This window comes from Pocillopora damicornis, chromosome 13 (genome assembly GCF_964200805.1).
Source record: "Pocillopora damicornis chromosome 13, jaPocDami1.2, whole genome shotgun sequence".
Classification (NCBI taxonomy): Eukaryota; Metazoa; Cnidaria; class Anthozoa; order Scleractinia; family Pocilloporidae; genus Pocillopora; species Pocillopora damicornis.
This window is the reverse complement of record NC_142682.1, coordinates 15,141,557-15,160,024: the sequence shown is the minus strand read 5'-3', so window position 1 is coordinate 15,160,024 and position 18,468 is coordinate 15,141,557. Positions and strand designations below refer to the sequence as shown.

General features: G+C 38.9%; 2 protein-coding genes and 1 pseudogene across 8 annotated transcripts in view; 2 read left to right on the top strand and 1 right to left on the bottom strand.

Annotated features, from left to right (window-relative positions):
- Nucleotides 1-1,817: 1,817 nt before the first annotated feature.
- LOC113666353 (beta-1 adrenergic receptor) lies at nucleotides 1,818-4,794 on the top strand. Its single transcript, XM_027182130.2, has one exon. The coding sequence runs from the start codon at nucleotides 3,499-3,501 to the stop codon at nucleotides 4,630-4,632; it is 1,134 nt and encodes a 377-aa protein (XP_027037931.2). The 5' UTR covers nucleotides 1,818-3,498; the 3' UTR covers nucleotides 4,633-4,794.
- A 907-nt stretch (nucleotides 4,795-5,701) lies between these two features.
- Nucleotides 5,702-10,592, bottom strand: LOC113666329 (beta-galactosidase pseudogene; annotated as a pseudogene). Its single transcript, XR_016182677.1, has one exon. The product of XR_016182677.1 is annotated as a beta-galactosidase pseudogene (transcript).
- A 5,334-nt stretch (nucleotides 10,593-15,926) lies between these two features.
- The window catches only part of LOC113666341 (serine/threonine-protein kinase DCLK1), a 31,702-nt gene continuing 29,160 nt past the window's right edge, over nucleotides 15,927-18,468 (top strand). For all 6 annotated transcript variants that reach the window (XM_089190814.1, XM_089190813.1, XM_027182119.2 and 3 more), the window contains exons 1-2: nucleotides 15,927-16,164; nucleotides 16,306-16,988. In XM_089190814.1, the coding sequence (XP_089046940.1) occupies nucleotides 16,326-16,988 (663 nt within the window). In that variant the 5' untranslated portion in view covers nucleotides 15,927-16,164; nucleotides 16,306-16,325. The remainder of the gene's footprint in view (nucleotides 16,165-16,305; nucleotides 16,989-18,468) is intronic.

The following is an 18,468-nucleotide window of genomic DNA, read 5'->3' as shown; positions in this document are numbered from 1 at the left end:
TACTTGGTTGCAAGAGAATTGATCAATAAACAACAGATGAAAAATAAAGACAATGTTCTTGCAACTCACAAGCCACACAGAGGAAATAATTGCTACTTCATTTCCTTTTTCAACGCAATGAAGACTTCCTGTGGATTTGCCGACCCCGCATTTCGTTCTCAATTTGAGTTTAAAAAGAAACTCATGGACATGCGCACACAACAACATTTTGTTGAAGTCTGCTCTAATTTTACTAGCGTAAACCAGACCCTTGGAAGTTTTGATAACAAGGGAATTAGATAGAAGTGGAATCTTATGGCTGACGGAACCCCGAGATGAGAATTGCATGTAGTTCTTTCTACAATCGACTTATTTACTTTGGGCATTAAATATTTTATTTCAATATTACCTTCTATCAATTATCAATGTTAATTGATCCATTTCGGGCTGCTGATATGTCGGCTAACCATGTCCGCGGCTGAGGTATTGTCCGAGAAATGAATTTTTTTTTTTAAATCCTCGAAATTGCGACGAAAATTTGAGCGTGAATGCCCAGTTTAGTTCTTTTGTTAATTGAACGCTATTATTCTCTGCCTAATAACTAGGGCAAATTGCGTACATGGATCTTCGTTGTATGGCCTTGGCTTGAGACAATTACTTTTACTTCTTCAGCAATCAATCCATTCATATACTTATTTAGAAATCAAGAGTTCCGCAAAGCCTTTCGTCGTACCTTTCGCTGGTTGCCTTAAGGACGATTAATGCAACGGGGAAAGTACACGGAAGGTTGGGTTGATTTCAGGTCGACACCTAATGGTACGAAACGGTGAGCGTTCTGTAGATAAAACAGATATAGAGACAGAGCTCTTATGGGGCATATCAGAGGAAACAGGACTTACCTTCTATCGACAAATTATGTCGAAACGGACTGCAACTTTAGTTTGTACATTTTTTTCGTAATATTGGTGACTTGGAATCTGACAAAAAAGTCGTCTTTGCAAGAATACCTGATATTGCTTTCTCTTGAGTATATGTACTTTGTCCTCACTTTAAAATAATTTATTTTCTTTGATTTAACAGGTTTCTTTGACAGTTACCCATTGCCTTGCATGGAAACAATTGCAAATAGATGTTTGTTAAAAAAGAATATAGAACTGGTTTTATTTTACTTAACACGCTGGTTCAAGTTATTCCCCTTTTGTAACTGAATACGCCCATGGATATCAGGTCACTTAGTATCGATTCAGTGATCCTGGCTGAGATGATCAGATCAATTAAAAATATTTCTGGAGGAAATGATTGAATTCACCTGTTATTTACAAGAGATTTTCGGTGAAAATGTCAACAGAAGTCGAACTCCCGGAAATCAGCTTAAAACGGAACCCCGCCTTACACCTATTTTCAGATTGCTGCTTTGGCTTAAAGTTCATAATGTTAGTTCGGAGAATTTGATATTGGATCAACAAAAAAATCCCCTAACTGATATTTTTCTTCATCCTCTTTGCTTGTCTGCATAATATTCTCCCGATGTTGTAAGGAGAAATTCTCTCTCGGTCATATATGGGAATTCAATGGTAAACATCGTTGCCGGTACAGGCTTCCTTTGAACCTATCGACCCCATGTTTTGTATTCAATGCTGACATAATGATTATGAGAAACTTAAGAATATAAGCATACAACCGCATTTTGTTAAAATCAGTTGTTATACTGATTTCGCAACGAGAATTACACAAAACTTTGCCGGAACATTAAGGGCCTCTTCATATGAGCCCAGTCGACCGGGCTGGCCCGCTTACCGGCACGAATTTCGCCCTGGGTTCATATAAGAAAACTCAGCCCAGTTTCCGAGATGAGAAAAGGTCGAAGATCCTTGGGACGAGTTTTGGCGCGAAATTAAAAAAACAAAACACAGATAGCGAAACGCAACCGAGTTATTACTTTTACGCCTATCATGGCTTTGGCAACCCTTTTAGCTGTATCACTGCAGTTAAACGGAGATCCCGGTTGGAAAAACCTAGATCTCGGTAACCGAGCCAGGCCGCCCTCTCATATGAACACAAAGAAAATTTTACATAGGATTTAGAGGTAAGGCGAGATCTCGGAAACCGGGCCAGCCCAGTCAACCGGGTTCATATGAAGAGGCCCTAAGTTGCAATTTATAAATTAATTATTTAATTTTTTAATTACTATTTTCGGTATCTTTTTTATTGATTTAAATAATTAATTTCTTAATTTATGTTCTCTTGGTTTATTTACTCACCTAATATCTTTTTATTCATTCAACTATTTTCGATCGTCTTTCACATTTTAAATTACAGTTAAATTCTCAGAAGAAACTGCGAAAGTTGACGATCTGAAAAGTTCAACCTTTCCTGAAGCTTAAACATCGATCTTCACACAGCACTTGGATTCACTACCATCCAATTCAATAATATTTGTGTTCCTTAATTTATCACGTTGCAGTGCTGTTATCACAGTACCTTACATTACACGACCCCTTCGTGCTTGTGTTTATGCCAGTATCCGCCAGAAGTTTCGCACTGTTCAGGCAACAGGATATCGGTCAGCTCAGGAAAGGGCTTGAACTTGATAAAAAAAAATGTACTTCTGTTATCAAAATACGATGGAAACTACAATGGGTAGTATTTTCTTACGATAAGAAAAGCGTAATTGTAGTCATGTGGAAAGACAAGGAGTATGAGTACATCTCAAGCACTTGAAATAACTGAATAACAAGAAGAAGCTCACTATTCTTCGCTTGCGAACTTTCAGCCGAAAAGAATATGGAACAATCGTGTCTGGTCTGGGAACAGGCCCCTTTAACAGCATTATTTTTAGCTGAATTCATCGGCCATCCTCCCCTGATTTAACCAGTGGTATATGTTCGTATCAGCCGTCTTCGAAGGTGGGACGGAGCATAAGGCCGACAACATTGAAGAGTAAAATCGCTTCGATTTCAACGATCGAAATGCGTCTATTTTGACCATACAACTTCATCCTTTGGAAAGTAGTGTATAGAAATACCCGGTGTATGTGTATAATTCTTGTATAGCTAACATCATTTGGAGCATCGGCCACGCAATAAGTTCGTCCTTTCTTATATATTTTTCCTTTCTCCACCATAGTTGCCGACGTGTTTCCACAACTTTCTACGTCACAGTCACGTAACATGATGGTTTTGGTCGCGCGCTAAATGGGACACTTTTTGACCACCAAATTGTGCTTTCAGTGGGCAAAAAAAAATGGTAAAGGAGAACTGCTAGGCACTGGGGTCGATTATTTCAAATTTCAAATTTCAAATTTCAAATACCGCACCAACCAGAAAACGCAGAAAAAGAAAAAATTAGTTTAAGATGTAAGTAAGAGTTTTCAAACACTTTTCAGAGAATAATTGTTATACGTCTCTTTCGCTGTTTTCAAGTACTTTAAAAGATCAGACTTCAGAGTAATATGACACGTATCTGTCAATAAAAATGCATAAAAGCAACATTATAATTTTTAAAAACCATATATGATTCATGCAAAACATAATTTCAATTTCAGAAACACCTGTTTGGTTTGTGGTGAGGCAAGAAACACTGAGGCATTTCCCGAGCGCACTTTTTATCTTCTGTTGTCGTTGTCTGCCATCTTATACCATGAATGATAGCCATCCCCGGGAACTTCTCAGCAGTACTGCATCCATCGTTCTATCATTGTGGTTTTCCTTTTCTGGCTTAGCAGCTGTGACTGGAAATGCAGCTGTCCTGTGGCTGTTTTGCAAAAATGACTCATTTCGAACAATTTCCAACCGATATTTAGCCTCCCTATCCGTTGCAGACCTTTCAGTCGGGCTTTTTGTGGACCCACTGTGGATTGTCATCAGATGTTGGATTAAGCCGGAAGTTACCACAGTTTTATACGACATTATACAAGTGCTGTGGGTTTACACCACCGCCGCCACTACTTTCAACATTTGCTGTGTTTCCGTCGACCGGTTTATTTCCATTCGGTTTCCTTTCCGTTATCAGGACATTGTGACCACGAAAAGATGTTACGCGCTTATAATTTTGGTGTGGTCAATCTCCTTGGGTCTTTCCTTCTCGATGCTTTTGCAGAATGGTGAAAATGTTGAAATATTCCTTTTGTCGTTACCAAGCATAATCATCGTTTTTCCATTGTTAGTTGTCTCCTTTTGCTATATTAATATTTTCAAGGCTGCCAGAAAACAATATAAAACAATATCAGTGCGGGTAAGTCCGCAAAACTGCGACGAAAATATCAGACTTCTTTTCTTGCAAAATTTCAAAGCTATCAAAACAGTCGGTTTTGTTTTGGGTGCTTGTGTTATCACATGGATGCCTAGTTTAGCGCTATATATAGTTAGCTCTTACCATCTCCATGTGACAGACCAGAGTATGACTTTTAAATCATTGGCCAATATTGCGTGGCCTTGGGCTGAGGCAATCGCTTTTACTTCATCAGCGATCAACCCATTCATATACTACTTCAGAAACAGCGAATTTCGCCGAGTTTTTCGCCGATACTTTCAGCAGTTGCCCTGTCTTCACGCGAATATTTCAACCGATAATGACCTGAAACCAGGAGGAAACCGAATGGCACGAGATGGAAGAACTAATGGGAACTTAGCATGTAAAGAGAAAGAGAAGTGAAGACGACTCGAGTATAACATTACTCAGCCCACCAGCAAACCTGGTCGGCCTTCATGAACAGATTAATTTAGCACTTTGACCCCTAAGAGTGATTAGGATCTTATTTCTCCCTGAAATATCACCCCTGAATCAGACGAGAATAAAGGAATTAATCACTAACTAAAGAATCTCTTGATTGTTTATCAAATTCTCTTTGTTAGCACCTTATCAAAGGCATAGAGAACAGTATGGAGAATATGCATTTTGAAATTAGGGTGAAAAGGGTTAACTATCCGTTTTCAGAATACCTTTTATTGTTAAAAAAAAAAATAAATAGGAATTTAGAGCGATTAAATCATTTTACATCTCGTCTCATCAAAGGAGCCTTACTCGACAAATGTCCTATTTTTTTTCTAGAGACAATCAATTATTTTGATAAAGAACCGTTCTAAATTCTTTTTTACCAGGTTTCCTTCATGAAACAAAGACCGAAATCCGTATTAAGTGGGCCGTTTCCAGAACAGAGAGCTATAAAGGCAAAAGAGGTTGCTCACGAGCCATGGGTGGCTAACCCCAATTTCACTAATGCCATTCTACTTTCCGTATCTCAACACTCCGTCCCTTCCCTTTCCTTCTCTCGCCTTCCAATCAAACAGTAATCCCTGCAAGTATGATCAGGTCAATTCAAACGCTCGCTCAAAAGTATTTTCGGCGGAACTGATACAATCCACTTGTTATTTCAAAGATATTTTCGGTGGAAAGGTCAACAGAAGTCGAATGTTCTCGGAAATCAGCTTAAATGGAACCCCTAAACCAATTTTAAGATTAACTCTTTGGCTCAAAGCATGTGACTTCTATCCTAGATGCTTTACCTTTACAAATTTCCGACCAGTGTCACATCTGTCTTTCGATCTTCGTATTTCTCTTTTTTTCTATCTATTTTTGTGTCGTGGTTGTTTTAAAAAAGTGAGTCCTACATTTCGATTCACTTCTTAATCCTTTCACTCCCAAAATCTTGAGTTAGTGTCTGCCTTACAACTCTCGTTTTATTATTTAGAAGAATTTTGTATTGGATCAAACATTAATCCCCTAATAGATGTTCTTCTTTATTCTCATCACCTGTCTCCTTGATATTGTATTGACATTGTTAGGAGAAATTCTGTGTTGGTCATTCCTGGGAGTGAAAGGGTTTACCAGAGGTTATAAACTGTTTGTATCTCTTGCACTTTGACGTCGTTGTCCACAGCAGACTTCCAGTGAACTTACCGATCTCATGTTTTGTCCTCAGCGTTAATATGAACAGTACAAGAAACGTTAAGACATATGCATACAACAGCATATTGATAAAATCAGTTATTATGTAATTTTATGAATGTACCATACAATGCCAATAAGTTCATGAATTAAGATTAATTCAATCATTAGTCTACGATTGATAGACGGATAAATTTACTAATTGACTGATTAAATAAAGATCCAATTGACTGATTGACTGATTGAATGATTGACTGACTGACTGATTGACTGATTGACTGATTGACTGATTGACTGATTGACTGTTTGACTGATTGACGGATTGACTGATTGATTGTTTGAATGATTAACTGATTGAATGATTGACTGATTGAATGATTGAATGATTGAATGATTGACTGTTTGACTGATTGAATGATTGACTGATTGATTGTTTGAATGATTAACTGATTGAATGATTGACTGATTGAATGATTGAATGATTGAATGATTGAATGATTGAATGATTGACTGTTTGACTGATTGAATGATTGACTGATTGACTAATTGACTGACTGACTGACGGACTGATTGATTGACTGATTAACTGACTGATTAACTGATTGACTGATGGACTGATGGACTGATGGACGAATTGACTAATTGACTGATTGACTCCTTGCCTGACTGATTGACTGATTAACTCCTTGATTACTTGACTGACTGACTGATTGACTGATTGACTAGTTGCCTGGTTGACTGATTGACTGATTGGCTGATTGACTAGTTTCCTGGTTGACTGATTGGCTGATTGACTGGTTGCCTGTTGGAGTGGTCGACTGATTGAATAAAGGGGGTAAGTTTCTAAAGAAACTTTGGTGCTGCGTCGGTGGGAGAGTATAACAGGGTAATTTAGAATTATCAACTGAGTTGATAACGTAAATTGGCCCCCGTAAAGAGTTTCAAAGTTGGAGTTTCAAGCGTTAGCCCGGCCTTCGTCAAAGCGAATGACGAAGGGCTGACGCTCTGACAAAGGGTTAACGCATCAACTTTGAAACTTTTTACGTGGACCGATTTACGATAACAACTCAGTTGATAATGTTTAATTACCCTGGTCGACGGGTTGACTGATAGACTAACTTCTGATTGGTTAATATAAATGCAGTTTTTTAAGTAATTCAGTGTAGAAGAGGGCTACTTCAGTGCAAAGAAGTAAAAAACCAGACTGAACAATTCTTTGAACTGTTTAGCCGGACTTTGAACTTTTTTGCACCTTAAAGATGTGAATATATCATTGTATTATTGTTTTGATCGTACGCAGTTGTTTTGACCGAACGCACAAGTTTAAATAAACTATTTTTGCACTTGATGCGCGCGCTTTGCTTCTGCATAATAGTGATAAGCTATCCCATCTTTATTGTTAAAACGTAATCACATGATTTTTCTCGTGCAATTTGGAATAAATAAGCACTCTTAAATTTTTTTAAAGACTACAAATTGCACTCACCCTACGGGCTCGTGCAGTTTTTTTAGTCTTTGATGGAATTTACTCGTGCTTATTTATTCCAAATTGCTCTCGAAATCATGTGATTACCTATACATATATATTCATTATCCCTGATATAAGAACACCTCTATTTTTCTTGTCCCAGTGACGATACACTTTTATCAAAGCGAAAAAGTTTAATGTTTTAAATACTCATCCATAGTCCTGTTCCTTAACCAATGGGATGCACAGGCCCATTAATGGAGGGTGTTGCCACAAATTCAACAAAACAGGTCGTGGTATTGTGGTGCAGGGTGTAGCATGGGTCGCCATCCAATTCAAGTAACACCACACTTATAGTCTGCTTATTCATCGAGAGCACGTTTGCTGGCACAAACAGCGTCTGCTGTGGACCAACGACAGGCCAGTACCGACCTAAGTTGAAGCCATTGACAAAGGCTTGTCCTTTAGACCACCCTGGTACTTTGAGAAATGTATCGTGTACATCGTTTGCGAGGGAATTGAGTGGAATTTCGCCATGGAAGAAAGCAGGTGCGAAGATGTCCCTTGATGATGCATGATAAATGTTTTTGTGCCCCTCTCGAGGTAGTTGAGAAAGTTCCTTTGAAACAACATTGTCCAGATTTATGGGATACATCTGCCAGTTTTTTATCAAAGTTTTATTGATCGTGACATTTCCAAAAATTCCTTTAGGATCGACCATCGTGGGACCTGCATTGATTCTGCCTTCATTCTCGACCAGGATGTCTAATTGGAGCTGGCTTCCAACGACAAGTTTCACATGAGCCTGACTGAAGCTTCGAAACATGGTTACTTGGCGTACTTTTCCCACGTAGATAATTGCCCTGTCGCGGACCAAGCTTGAAATGGTTAAGCGAACAGTTGATCGCGAGAAAATTTTGGGGATCATTGTTCTGTAAAGAACAAATCCGTAGTTCTGTCCTATCTGCTCCATGGTCAAAGGAAAAGTGGTATTTACGGGTCCATTAGGAGCAGAAAGCTCGTGTACAACATCCAGGAATGAAAACATTCTGGTCATTTGCACCTTGCCATAAGCAAACTTTGTCGTGTTAGCTGGGATGGGAACGATTGGGATTTTCTCATGTTTAGATATTATCTCCCGTAGGACGTGGAATTTTGTGCCGGTATCACCAGCTTCTGTCAAAGGTGCATCATAATCGTAACTGGTTGGGATAGGTTTGTACGAAAGCAAATTCATGTTTGCACCACTCATAAAACCGAAATTAGTACCTCCCTCATACATGTAAAAGTTGACAGAAGCGTTCATAGACAGGATCTTGTCAAGAGATTTTGCGACAAACGCAGCGTCCTTAACTTGGTGCTTTTCCCCCCAGTAGTCAATCCAACCGGTGTAAAACTCTGTGTTCACCAGTGGTCCCTTAGGAGCAAATTTGCGCTGGAGTGCAAAAGCGCTTTCAGGGTCCTTTTCCGGTCCAAAATCAATGGTTGGATATAGAGAGGGTATGGTGCCACAGTTGAAGAGGAAATGAAAAGCACTATCAACTGTGAAGAGAATCACATCGTCGCCTAAGTGTTTGCGAAACAGTAGCTCTAAGTGCCTCATGTAGTCGTGGTCACAAACGAAGAAACTGCCGTATTCATTCTCAACTTGGACTGATATAATAGGCCCTCCACTCACGTACAACAGTGGCTGCAGTTTTGGAAGCACAACGGACATCCACGAGTCTACAGCATCGAGAAAACGCTTGTCCTTAGTCGACCGTACGCGAATATTTGGGTCCTTCAACAGCCAAGCTGGAAATCCTCCAAAATCCAATTCCGCGCAGATGTATGGACCAGCTCTTACGATTACAAGGAGTCCGAGACTGTTTGCAAGCTCAATAAAACTCACCAGGTCAGCATTTCCTTCAAAATTGTACTGCCCCTGAACTGGTTCGTGAATATTCCAAGTAACGTAAGTCTGAACAGTATTCAAACCGCCTGCTTTCATCTTCATGAGTCGATCTTTCCAGTAGAAACGTGGAACACGAACGTAATGAAAGCTTCCAGAAATGTAACGAAATGGCTCGCCATCCTTCAGGAAGCAATCGTTTTCGTAGTCGATGGTAAAAGATTTTGAATGAATGTGCTGCAAAGCACAAAGGAAGGCCGAGAAGAAAAGCAAAAAGTCTCCAGCTCTCATTTTCTCAGGCTTAGAATGAGTTAAAAATTATGATGATCTTTACTTATTTTATCAGTTGTTTTCCTCATGATCTTTGTGTCGCGTGACAATCACTGGATTTTGATCACATGTCTAAATATTTGTTAAAGTTGCGAAATAATAAGTCGATGATGACTGATAAACTGGATAGTTCCATTCTGCTTGGTGTTGGATTTAATTGTCAGGAGAGAGTTACGAAGAAAGAGTTTCTGAAATCAAGCGAACCTTACGACCTCCTCCGCAATGTACAGGTAGCCGAGCTAAGCCACGAACTCGATAGAATATTGGACAAAATGAACAGGAAATTTCGATTGTCATGCACTTTCTTTATTTATTGATGATGAAAGGCACTATCTTACAACATTCTGTGACGAGCAAATAACTTTTACTCCTGATGGAAAGCATCTAATTATATTTTTAGCAAGCTGGAACGACTCCAAAATTGTAAAAATAAACAATATGAGAAAGGAGTTATTGTGGGGAATAACAAAGGTTAAATGCGACCAAATTGAACAGTCTAGACTTTGTTTTTTAAGAATCACATGCCTTAGCGTTGCTTCTTTCAACGTCTTACTTTCCCTCGTGGTACCTGCCCTGCAAAGAATAGGTATGATTCTTTTTTAACGTGTTTCGGGCGGGCGGAAATAAGTGTGAGGCGAACACGAAGGGCCAGCTTCACGCAAGGGTGTAACTCTCTTTCTGTCGCGCGTGACTCGTCACGTGCATATGCCTTAGGCTTTCCTTCAATTTCGGACAAATGAGAAAGAAAAATAATCGCCTCAACGAAAAAGGAATGAACGGCAATTTTCTAGGAGATCTTCACAACATTTACCAGCCACATTGCTGCCCTTCGCTCTCACGTCGCACTGGATGAAAAAAGACCTCTGCGAAGATTGGTAAACAGAAAAAGAAACAGTGACGTGTGAGATATCTAAAGTAATCTTAACTGAGAGATGACCTGAGTCAAAAGCTCTAGGCCAGGTGCGCATTATGACATAAATGGATGCCTGAATAACATTTGCCAAGTGATATCTGAAGTAATCTAACCGGTCCCAACCCTCCTTTCACCTGCAGCCGAGGAGTGACTTGACCGGAAGAAGTGAACGCATTCGCAGCCTGTGTCTGCCATTCCTAGTCCCAACTTCTCTCCGCTTCCTTTCTCAAGAGACAGTTTCATGCCACAATAGACTACAGCTGTTGATTTACATTTTCCTCTTTCTCACTCTTTCTTTTTCTTTTTTCACTCACGATCACGCATGGTCTTCCATCAGTGCGCGATAGTTTTCGTCCGAGTTATTATAATATGTCTAGCACAAAAAGGTTTTATATTTTCCATTTAAACGTTGTAAGGACGACGAAATGTGCCGCAAAGATTGTTCAAAACTACCTTACTTAGCTGGCGTTTTTCAGGCGCTTGGTGAAAAGAAAGGACGGCGGACTCGGCAATAACGGACAGCGGAGCTACAAGTTTGCCCCAAAGTTCTTGCGGTACTCGTTCTCTTGACTCCACCGTTCGGCGCTCTTATCTTAAGCACACTTTAAACCCACAGGCAACGCTGTCTGCTTGGCATATCTTTCAATCAAACTGTTAGGTGTTTCCACACACGGATCTTTAGAATGACGACTCGTGAATTCAAAGTTTTTTTAAGTAAGAAAGACGATTTAGTTCAATAAATTCACTTCTAAAGGGCGTCACTTTGCCTAATAAATCGTTTACTGAATATCGAAAAGACGGCTTATGCTCGAAACCCCTCAGTCTGGATGGAAAGAGCCTTTTAACAGCCGCACCTAAAATCAATCTTCACTCATATCGGGGATCATAAGTACACACTTCTCTATAATAACACATTTAGACAGTCAGGCGTCTTTCTCCTAAAGACAAGAGATCAATTCAGCTGCAAACACAAAAGCTTTTGGGCTTTCTAAAAATTAATTTACATTTTTTTCATCTTCACAATGAAAATCATAGAAAAAAAATTAAAGAAACCTACTCGACTCTTTACAGAGTGGTGCAAAGCTCACTTTATTGGACTTTTGTTAAAGCCACGGAGACATCGCATGACCCAGGTTTGTGCGAGTAGGTTCAATCATGTCCAAGAAACCAGTCCGATCGACAAACTTTGTTTTCAGTCTTTTGCAAGTTGAAGACATCTGTTGCCTTAATATATAGCTTTCATCGCAATCATCAAAGAAACTCTGAAGATGCCCTCAGAGAAAATAAAAATTAAAGATAAGGGGCATTGAAACGAAAATGCTTTTCAGCCCACTTTTGTTCTCTTTAATGAAGAAAAGGCAAGTGGAAAAAAAAAACATAAGAGACTGACCGTTAGTTATCGTCTTGGGGGAGGAGTGGGGGAGCAGGAGAATTTTGTTCATGTCAAGATAAAATTTAAGGCTCTGTAATATTTTCATGACCCCCCCTCCCCCCATTGGTGGTCAATTGGCATAAATTTTATTTAGCCCTCCCCCCATCCCGCTATACTCTGTTGGCGACCGTTGATGCACTAAAACCATGTGATTCCCCAAAATCCTCCACCCCATACCCCCTCGGGCGACAAATAATGACTGCCCCTAAAGAAAAACTACTTATGTTTCATTCACTGTATCGCTGGTTTTTATTTTTTTATTATTATCATTTTATTATTATTTTATTTCATCTTTCAAGCACAGAGCAGAAGAAGACTAGCATGCCACACGTACAGCAAGACTAAGAGACCTCAATCGACGTGTATAAGTAACTCCAGTGGAAGGGGTTTATTTTCATTAGAGATGTTTAGCTTACAGGCGGTTTGCCTCCGAGGTCTTAAAAACCCTGGCTCAGTTCCAGAAAAATTATGATTATTCGTCTACCCTGTGTGAGGCAAAAAGTCTTAATGAGTTTCGTGTGCAGACTTTGTGGAGCCAAATATGGCATATTAAGAAGTAACTTGGAATTGATTGTTTTTAAAAGCGACTCTAACGGATAAATGCATATCCTATGTAGGTAACACAAGAACTTTTGGAAAGGAGGTAACGCTGAAGAATTAAATGAAGAAGTGGTTCCCAGTAGTAATTGGGCATCTAAGAGTATAGCATTCATTTTGAGTGTCATTATAGTTCTCACTCATAAAACTTTTACATTTTTTTTTTCGTAACGTTGGAAAATGAGAAATTAAGGAAGAAGCTTATCAAGGAAATTTCTCCCAGGTGCAAGTCTACACTTCTTGTAGAGCTTCAACCCGAATAAAATGAAACTTTCTAATCACGAGAGATCATCAAAACAAAATTTTATCTGATTATGTGGAGTAATTTTTGTCAAAATTCTTGATCTTCATTGGTTACGAGTCCGAGAAAATATATGTGATGATAGACCAAAGGACATTTACATTACAAATAATTCAACGTGAGTGCTAATGACTTTGGTTTTCCACTCTCAAGGTGTGGGTCATAACAATACTCAAAGCGCAATAAGTTTCAACATTATAAATTTTTTAGGTCGTCCGATGTAAATTTAATCAAACCATAATGTTAGGGATGGATTTTCAAGACATACCAAGCTTAAGACTTTGCAACGGTTAAAGACAAAAGGTTAAATGTTTTCAATTGTCAAATTTGAATAATTATGGTACTTCAGTTTTGGGAATTGTGCGTAATGCTGCCTACTCATTGAGAACTGTGCGCCGTTCTTGTATTAAAAACAATTCGCTTCACGCCGTGAACCAAGCAGTTTTCTAGCTATAGCTAGCATTTAAAGTACTTTACCATGCTTTCAAAACCGTATAGATGAGAACTTTTCAATAAAAAGATATTTTTATTATCAAAACAGAACATGGAATTCATCTTTTCCAAGTTCCCGACTCCTTGCCCAAATTTGAACAAAACTGTCATGAGAAAAAAAAAGCTTCTCTTCTCAATTAAATTTAGCCGGCGTCAGCTCATGAAAAACTACCAATTGACGCCAAGCCGAAATTTTGTGTTCATTAAGACGAAAATTTGAATTACTAATCAATCAAGCACAAAACATTACACATGTTCTACACCTGCTGAATTCTAATGAGAACATTATCCCCACAGCATTTCTGATGAAAGCCTTAGAATCCTTTCCCGGTTAAACAAATTGAAACGGCAAAGGAGATTAAGTGATACCGCTAGCATCTAAGGTTGCTCCAGGGCAGTAAACAATAGCTAGTCAGTAGTTTTAATAAACTCTCGCAGCATGTTTGGCAATGTTTACGAAGTTCTTTATGTTATTTGTTCACTCATTCAATAGCAACACTTACCGGTGTGCTTAGAGCTAAACCCTTGTTTGCTGTTACACACAATAGCTGGCTAGTCCCGGAAAAAACATACTTTTCGCCAAAATTTCATTTTCTAATTACCAAAATAAGATCTTTTCGTTCCCCCACCCAAGAAAAAGGTTTACTGCTCGCTTTCGAAAGATTCTACTGCATGTCCCGCCTGAATGATTGTAGCGCGCTCAGCTTTGAATGGTCAAAAAGATGGACGGGATCATAGCGGAGACCCCCAGAGTATCATGCAGTTTCTGCCATAAAATTGATATCTCGCTGGATATGTACCCCAGGCATGTGTCATTTGCCTCGACAATATGGACCATAAATTTTTTATCAGGAAAATATCACGATATATCTTGATCGATATCACTCTGATTTGCTTATCTGCAGACGACAACGCCTTTATTCGCGACTCCAACTTATTTCAGTCGCTTAATTACAGTTTTTGTTGTCGTTGATAAACACTGTTAGGATGTGTAGCCTATTTGAAAAGGCGAATAAATTTCCGTGTTTTTCCAGAAAATTTGGTAGTTTGAAAGCAGTCAGATACACGATCCTTGTGGTGATGTACGAGAAATTGAACTTTTCAACAATGGGATTGCATTCTTGTTTACCCTCCTAGGGAGCTAAGAACAAGATGCCATATTCGCCCCTCCCGATAATCGCGCAAATTTAACATATTAATAAACTACGGAAGTGCGCGAGACAGTTTCAGTATCTTAATAAGCTTACCAGGTTTAAATATTTCGATTTGTGAAAAACGCGTTTTTGCGAAAAATCGAGATGAGATGCCTCCAGATTTTTAAAAATAAATTCAAACTGAGGTGGAAGTCAGCTACTCAGTTCACGGGAAACCTCAACACCCCCTATGGAAACCTCTATGAAAATTTTCTGTCAAGACAACGGAAAAACTATTTATTCAACCGATCATATGTTTTTTTTTTCAAATCAATCGCTCTTTTTTGCGAAAAAAAAAATTGAATACAAACACAAAATCAAGCGGATAATCGTATCGCTTTTGTACATAGTTTTGCCAAGGCGAAAAGATCCAGATCAACATCATTTACTTTCCCTGGCGCTCGGCAGCCTAGATTTGTTTTTCTTATTTTCAAATCATTAAGATATTGAATTATTTTTTCTTCCCCTCAGGGATATCGAGTCTCGAGGAAGATATCTGACGGTAAACACAAATGCAAGTTGCCTTACAAGGGTTTTCATTTTATCATCAATTAATTTTCCTATGCAAAGATTTGGGTTGATTTCACAAACACAATGTTTTCGACGTATGCTTGTGTTTTCCTCTGTAATGATTCCAAATACGCTTCAAGTCCATTAAGAAGCCAGCGAATTCCTTTTAAGGACATGTTTCAGTGCTCAATATGAACAGTTCCAGAATGAAATTTGGCATGCGGCTTCGAAATTGACTAAGCATTGCCAGCTGCAACGGACGTGAGGCGATTAAACTGAAAAGAAAAATCTTTGGTTCGAAGTAAAATATGTGTTTTCTTTACGCGAATGACAAGTGGCTGTTAACTGGGGCAAGTAAATTTCTCGGTTTTTTTCGTTATGTGACAGAAAAAGCGCGAAGAAGAATCATTTTCTACCCGCGAATTCTTGTGGTTTCTTTGAGAGCAAAGCAGGTCTTTCAATTATGGGGTGACATGAATAAGACGTGACATCATTTTTTAGAGGCAAGACCAAAAACTCTACGGTGGTCGGTCCTTTTAAAATTCTCGCAAACTAATGAATCCAGAATGCAAATCGATAATTTTATCGCGTCGATCGAGACAAAGAGTAGCTTCATCACATGAAAAGTGATATCCTATGAATGAATCCATATTATACTTTTCAATAATTCATACAAAATCATTTCAAACAAAGGTGACTCGATAGCATCGAATTTACATTTAACTATCAACCGCGAGATATAGATTTTCAAAGTGAGTAACCGGTAAAGAAGAAAAGCAGTTTTTTTTCCTAGAAAATTGAGGTGAAAAACTCAATTTTTCTAGTTTTCAGACGGTAAATCTGTGACAGGAAATACGGGTACTTGTTGGATGCAAGATCTCATTTTGATTGGCTATAATTTTCTTTTATTGTTACAACGTTTGGTAAGCCAATCAGAAGGCGGCACTTCATGGCCAGGACAAGTCAAAATATTATTCGCGGTTGTCAGGTTTACAGTGGATGGTCGTAATTTCTTTTAGTGCAGGTGCATTTCGGCCCTCACCAGTTCAGAATAGAATATGAGACTATTATTTTTGTTTCCTTGGACAGAGTTTTAGCCCTAAACGCATTAGCAAACTGATAAAGAGCCAGTGGGTGCCAAGCGGAAAGGAACAATCGGGCGCCGGCCGAATGTAAGTAACTCCCTGTTCTGCGGTGGCGTTTTTTCCCCTCGCTTTACTCAGATTGAAAACCGCTTATTTATAAGGTCACGTCGAAGAATCTTAGTCATAGACGACGTGAATAATTAAACGTTTCTCCTTCTCTTTTTCCAGTTGCGTTGAAACGTTCAATAATGGAGAATGGAATGATGAACGGAGACCATGATCGATCCCGCTCTCCTTCTCCCGGCCTCGTTCGATCAAACTCTCGAAACGCGTCTTCTAAAGAAATAAACCGAACATCGTTGCTGAGAAGAAACCAAAGTCTTAGCGCGAAACAAATTCGCTTTTACCGGAATGGAGATCGATTTTTTTGTGGGCTTAAACTGGCTGTATCGCCCGAGCGGTATAAAGAATTCGACGCTTTACTGGCCGAGCTTTCAAACAAGCTGGAACTTTCCACAGGGGCTGTGCGCTATATTTTCAACGCCGAAACGGGCCAAATGATCACAGATGTAAACGAACTACAATACGGCGCTAGTTATGTTTGCTCTTCGACCAATGTATTCAAAGAAGTCGATGCTGGCTATGGAAACATGAAACCGTCGTGGTCGCTCGCTCACCACAAGAAAGAAGCACCACCAACATCATCGTCAGTTCATCTGATCGACGGTACTCGCGATTTCATCAAACCGAAATTGGTGACAGTAATAAAGAACGGAAAACCCCCACAGAAGAAAGTCACCATGCTACTAAACGCGAAAACAGCAATTAACCTAGAGCAAGTTTTGGATCATTTGTCCTCCAAGGGAACGCTTGGCAAAGTGGACAAGTTGCATACAGTTGATGGTAAACAGGTAAGGGATTTTGATCTGCCATTTATTTCGCTTGCTTCATTCAATGCGTCGAGAGGCATTCGTCTTATGGTTGTCATTAATAATTTATCATTGGTTTTGGGCTAGAAGCCTTTGTTCGTGATATTACTTCACCAAAAATGTTTAGAATCCGTTAGGCTGCCCGACATGCTAAAATAAGAGGCATCCGTGAGATTTTCGTGCGCGTCTGTCGTGTGTATAATAAGCTCGTGTCGAAATTTGTAAACTACGGTGAGAGGCGGCTAAAAAGCCGACTAAGTCGCTGGCAGATATTTTCATCACGTAGATTATAGCGTTTCAAACAGATTTATATTTTGAAGCTATCACAGAAAGTTTATTTTGGGGCAAGCGATTTCAATTCAATCGTGTACGCTTATAAACTTGAAACCTTGGGGGTTGCATTGAAATGGAAAAAAAGTTGTAAATTGCGCCCTGTTGTATTGACAGCGTTTCGCTGATCAACTCTGTTGTTTGTTTCTCTAGATCGCCGTTGTAGTTTTAAGTAAAACGAAAGTATTCTATTCATTGTCTTTAATTTCTTTCATTTTCTCTCGATACAATCCCGTGGGTACGATTTGTTCCATTAAATTCAAAGTGCTTACAATTTGAGTCGCTTCTCGCCACGTGGATCGTTCTTTTCATTATTTATACCCTTCGTGTGGGCAATTTTCACACTTCCGCCCATGAAGTTAGGGATTTCAGATTGTTGGAGCGATCTATCCTTTGCAAATGCTGACCGCTATGATGTGGTTTTTTGTTGAAATTCTGCTCTCTCGATCTCTTGTTTGTATTTTTCAGAAATATTTTATGGCTCGCCAAAACAAAATATATTCATGCTTTCTAATCACTCAAAACCTTTCATTGTTTGATTACAGTTTGTCTGCGGAATATTCTAATTGACCCCGAGAATTTGAAATGTTGTTACCTGTTCCTCGGTTGAAGCGTTTAGAATTTCGTCTGAAACTGAAACCTAGCTATTTCATATTACTTTCATTATTGAAAGGTAATTTATTTGCTTCATTTACACGTTGGTCTCGCAATAAATTCCCTGGTGCTACGTGTTCGGATAAATTGAAGTTTCCTTCCTGTTTTATTTTCCTGAAAGCATCCCCAAGATTTTGTCATTTTTTGATCCATGCACCTTTTTATCTCCTTAAAAATGTCATATCTAAAGGCGTATTTTTACATAATTCGTCTTAGGTAATTACTTCGGAATGCTGTTTGCATTCCCTTATCAAGATGTGTTTTAGTAAATATTGGTTTTTATTGTACTGTTGTAGGGGGTGTCTTGTTCTAAAAGAATGAAACAAAAATAGCATCATAGTCAATTGCAAAACTATAAATAAGAAAGAAGTAGCAAGATTTTGGGTTTTTTTTTTTTGCATGGAAATTAACATTCATTAATCAGTTCTAAGAAAAATTCTAGTGATTTGATATTCAAAAGGTAAAGAATTGATTTGGA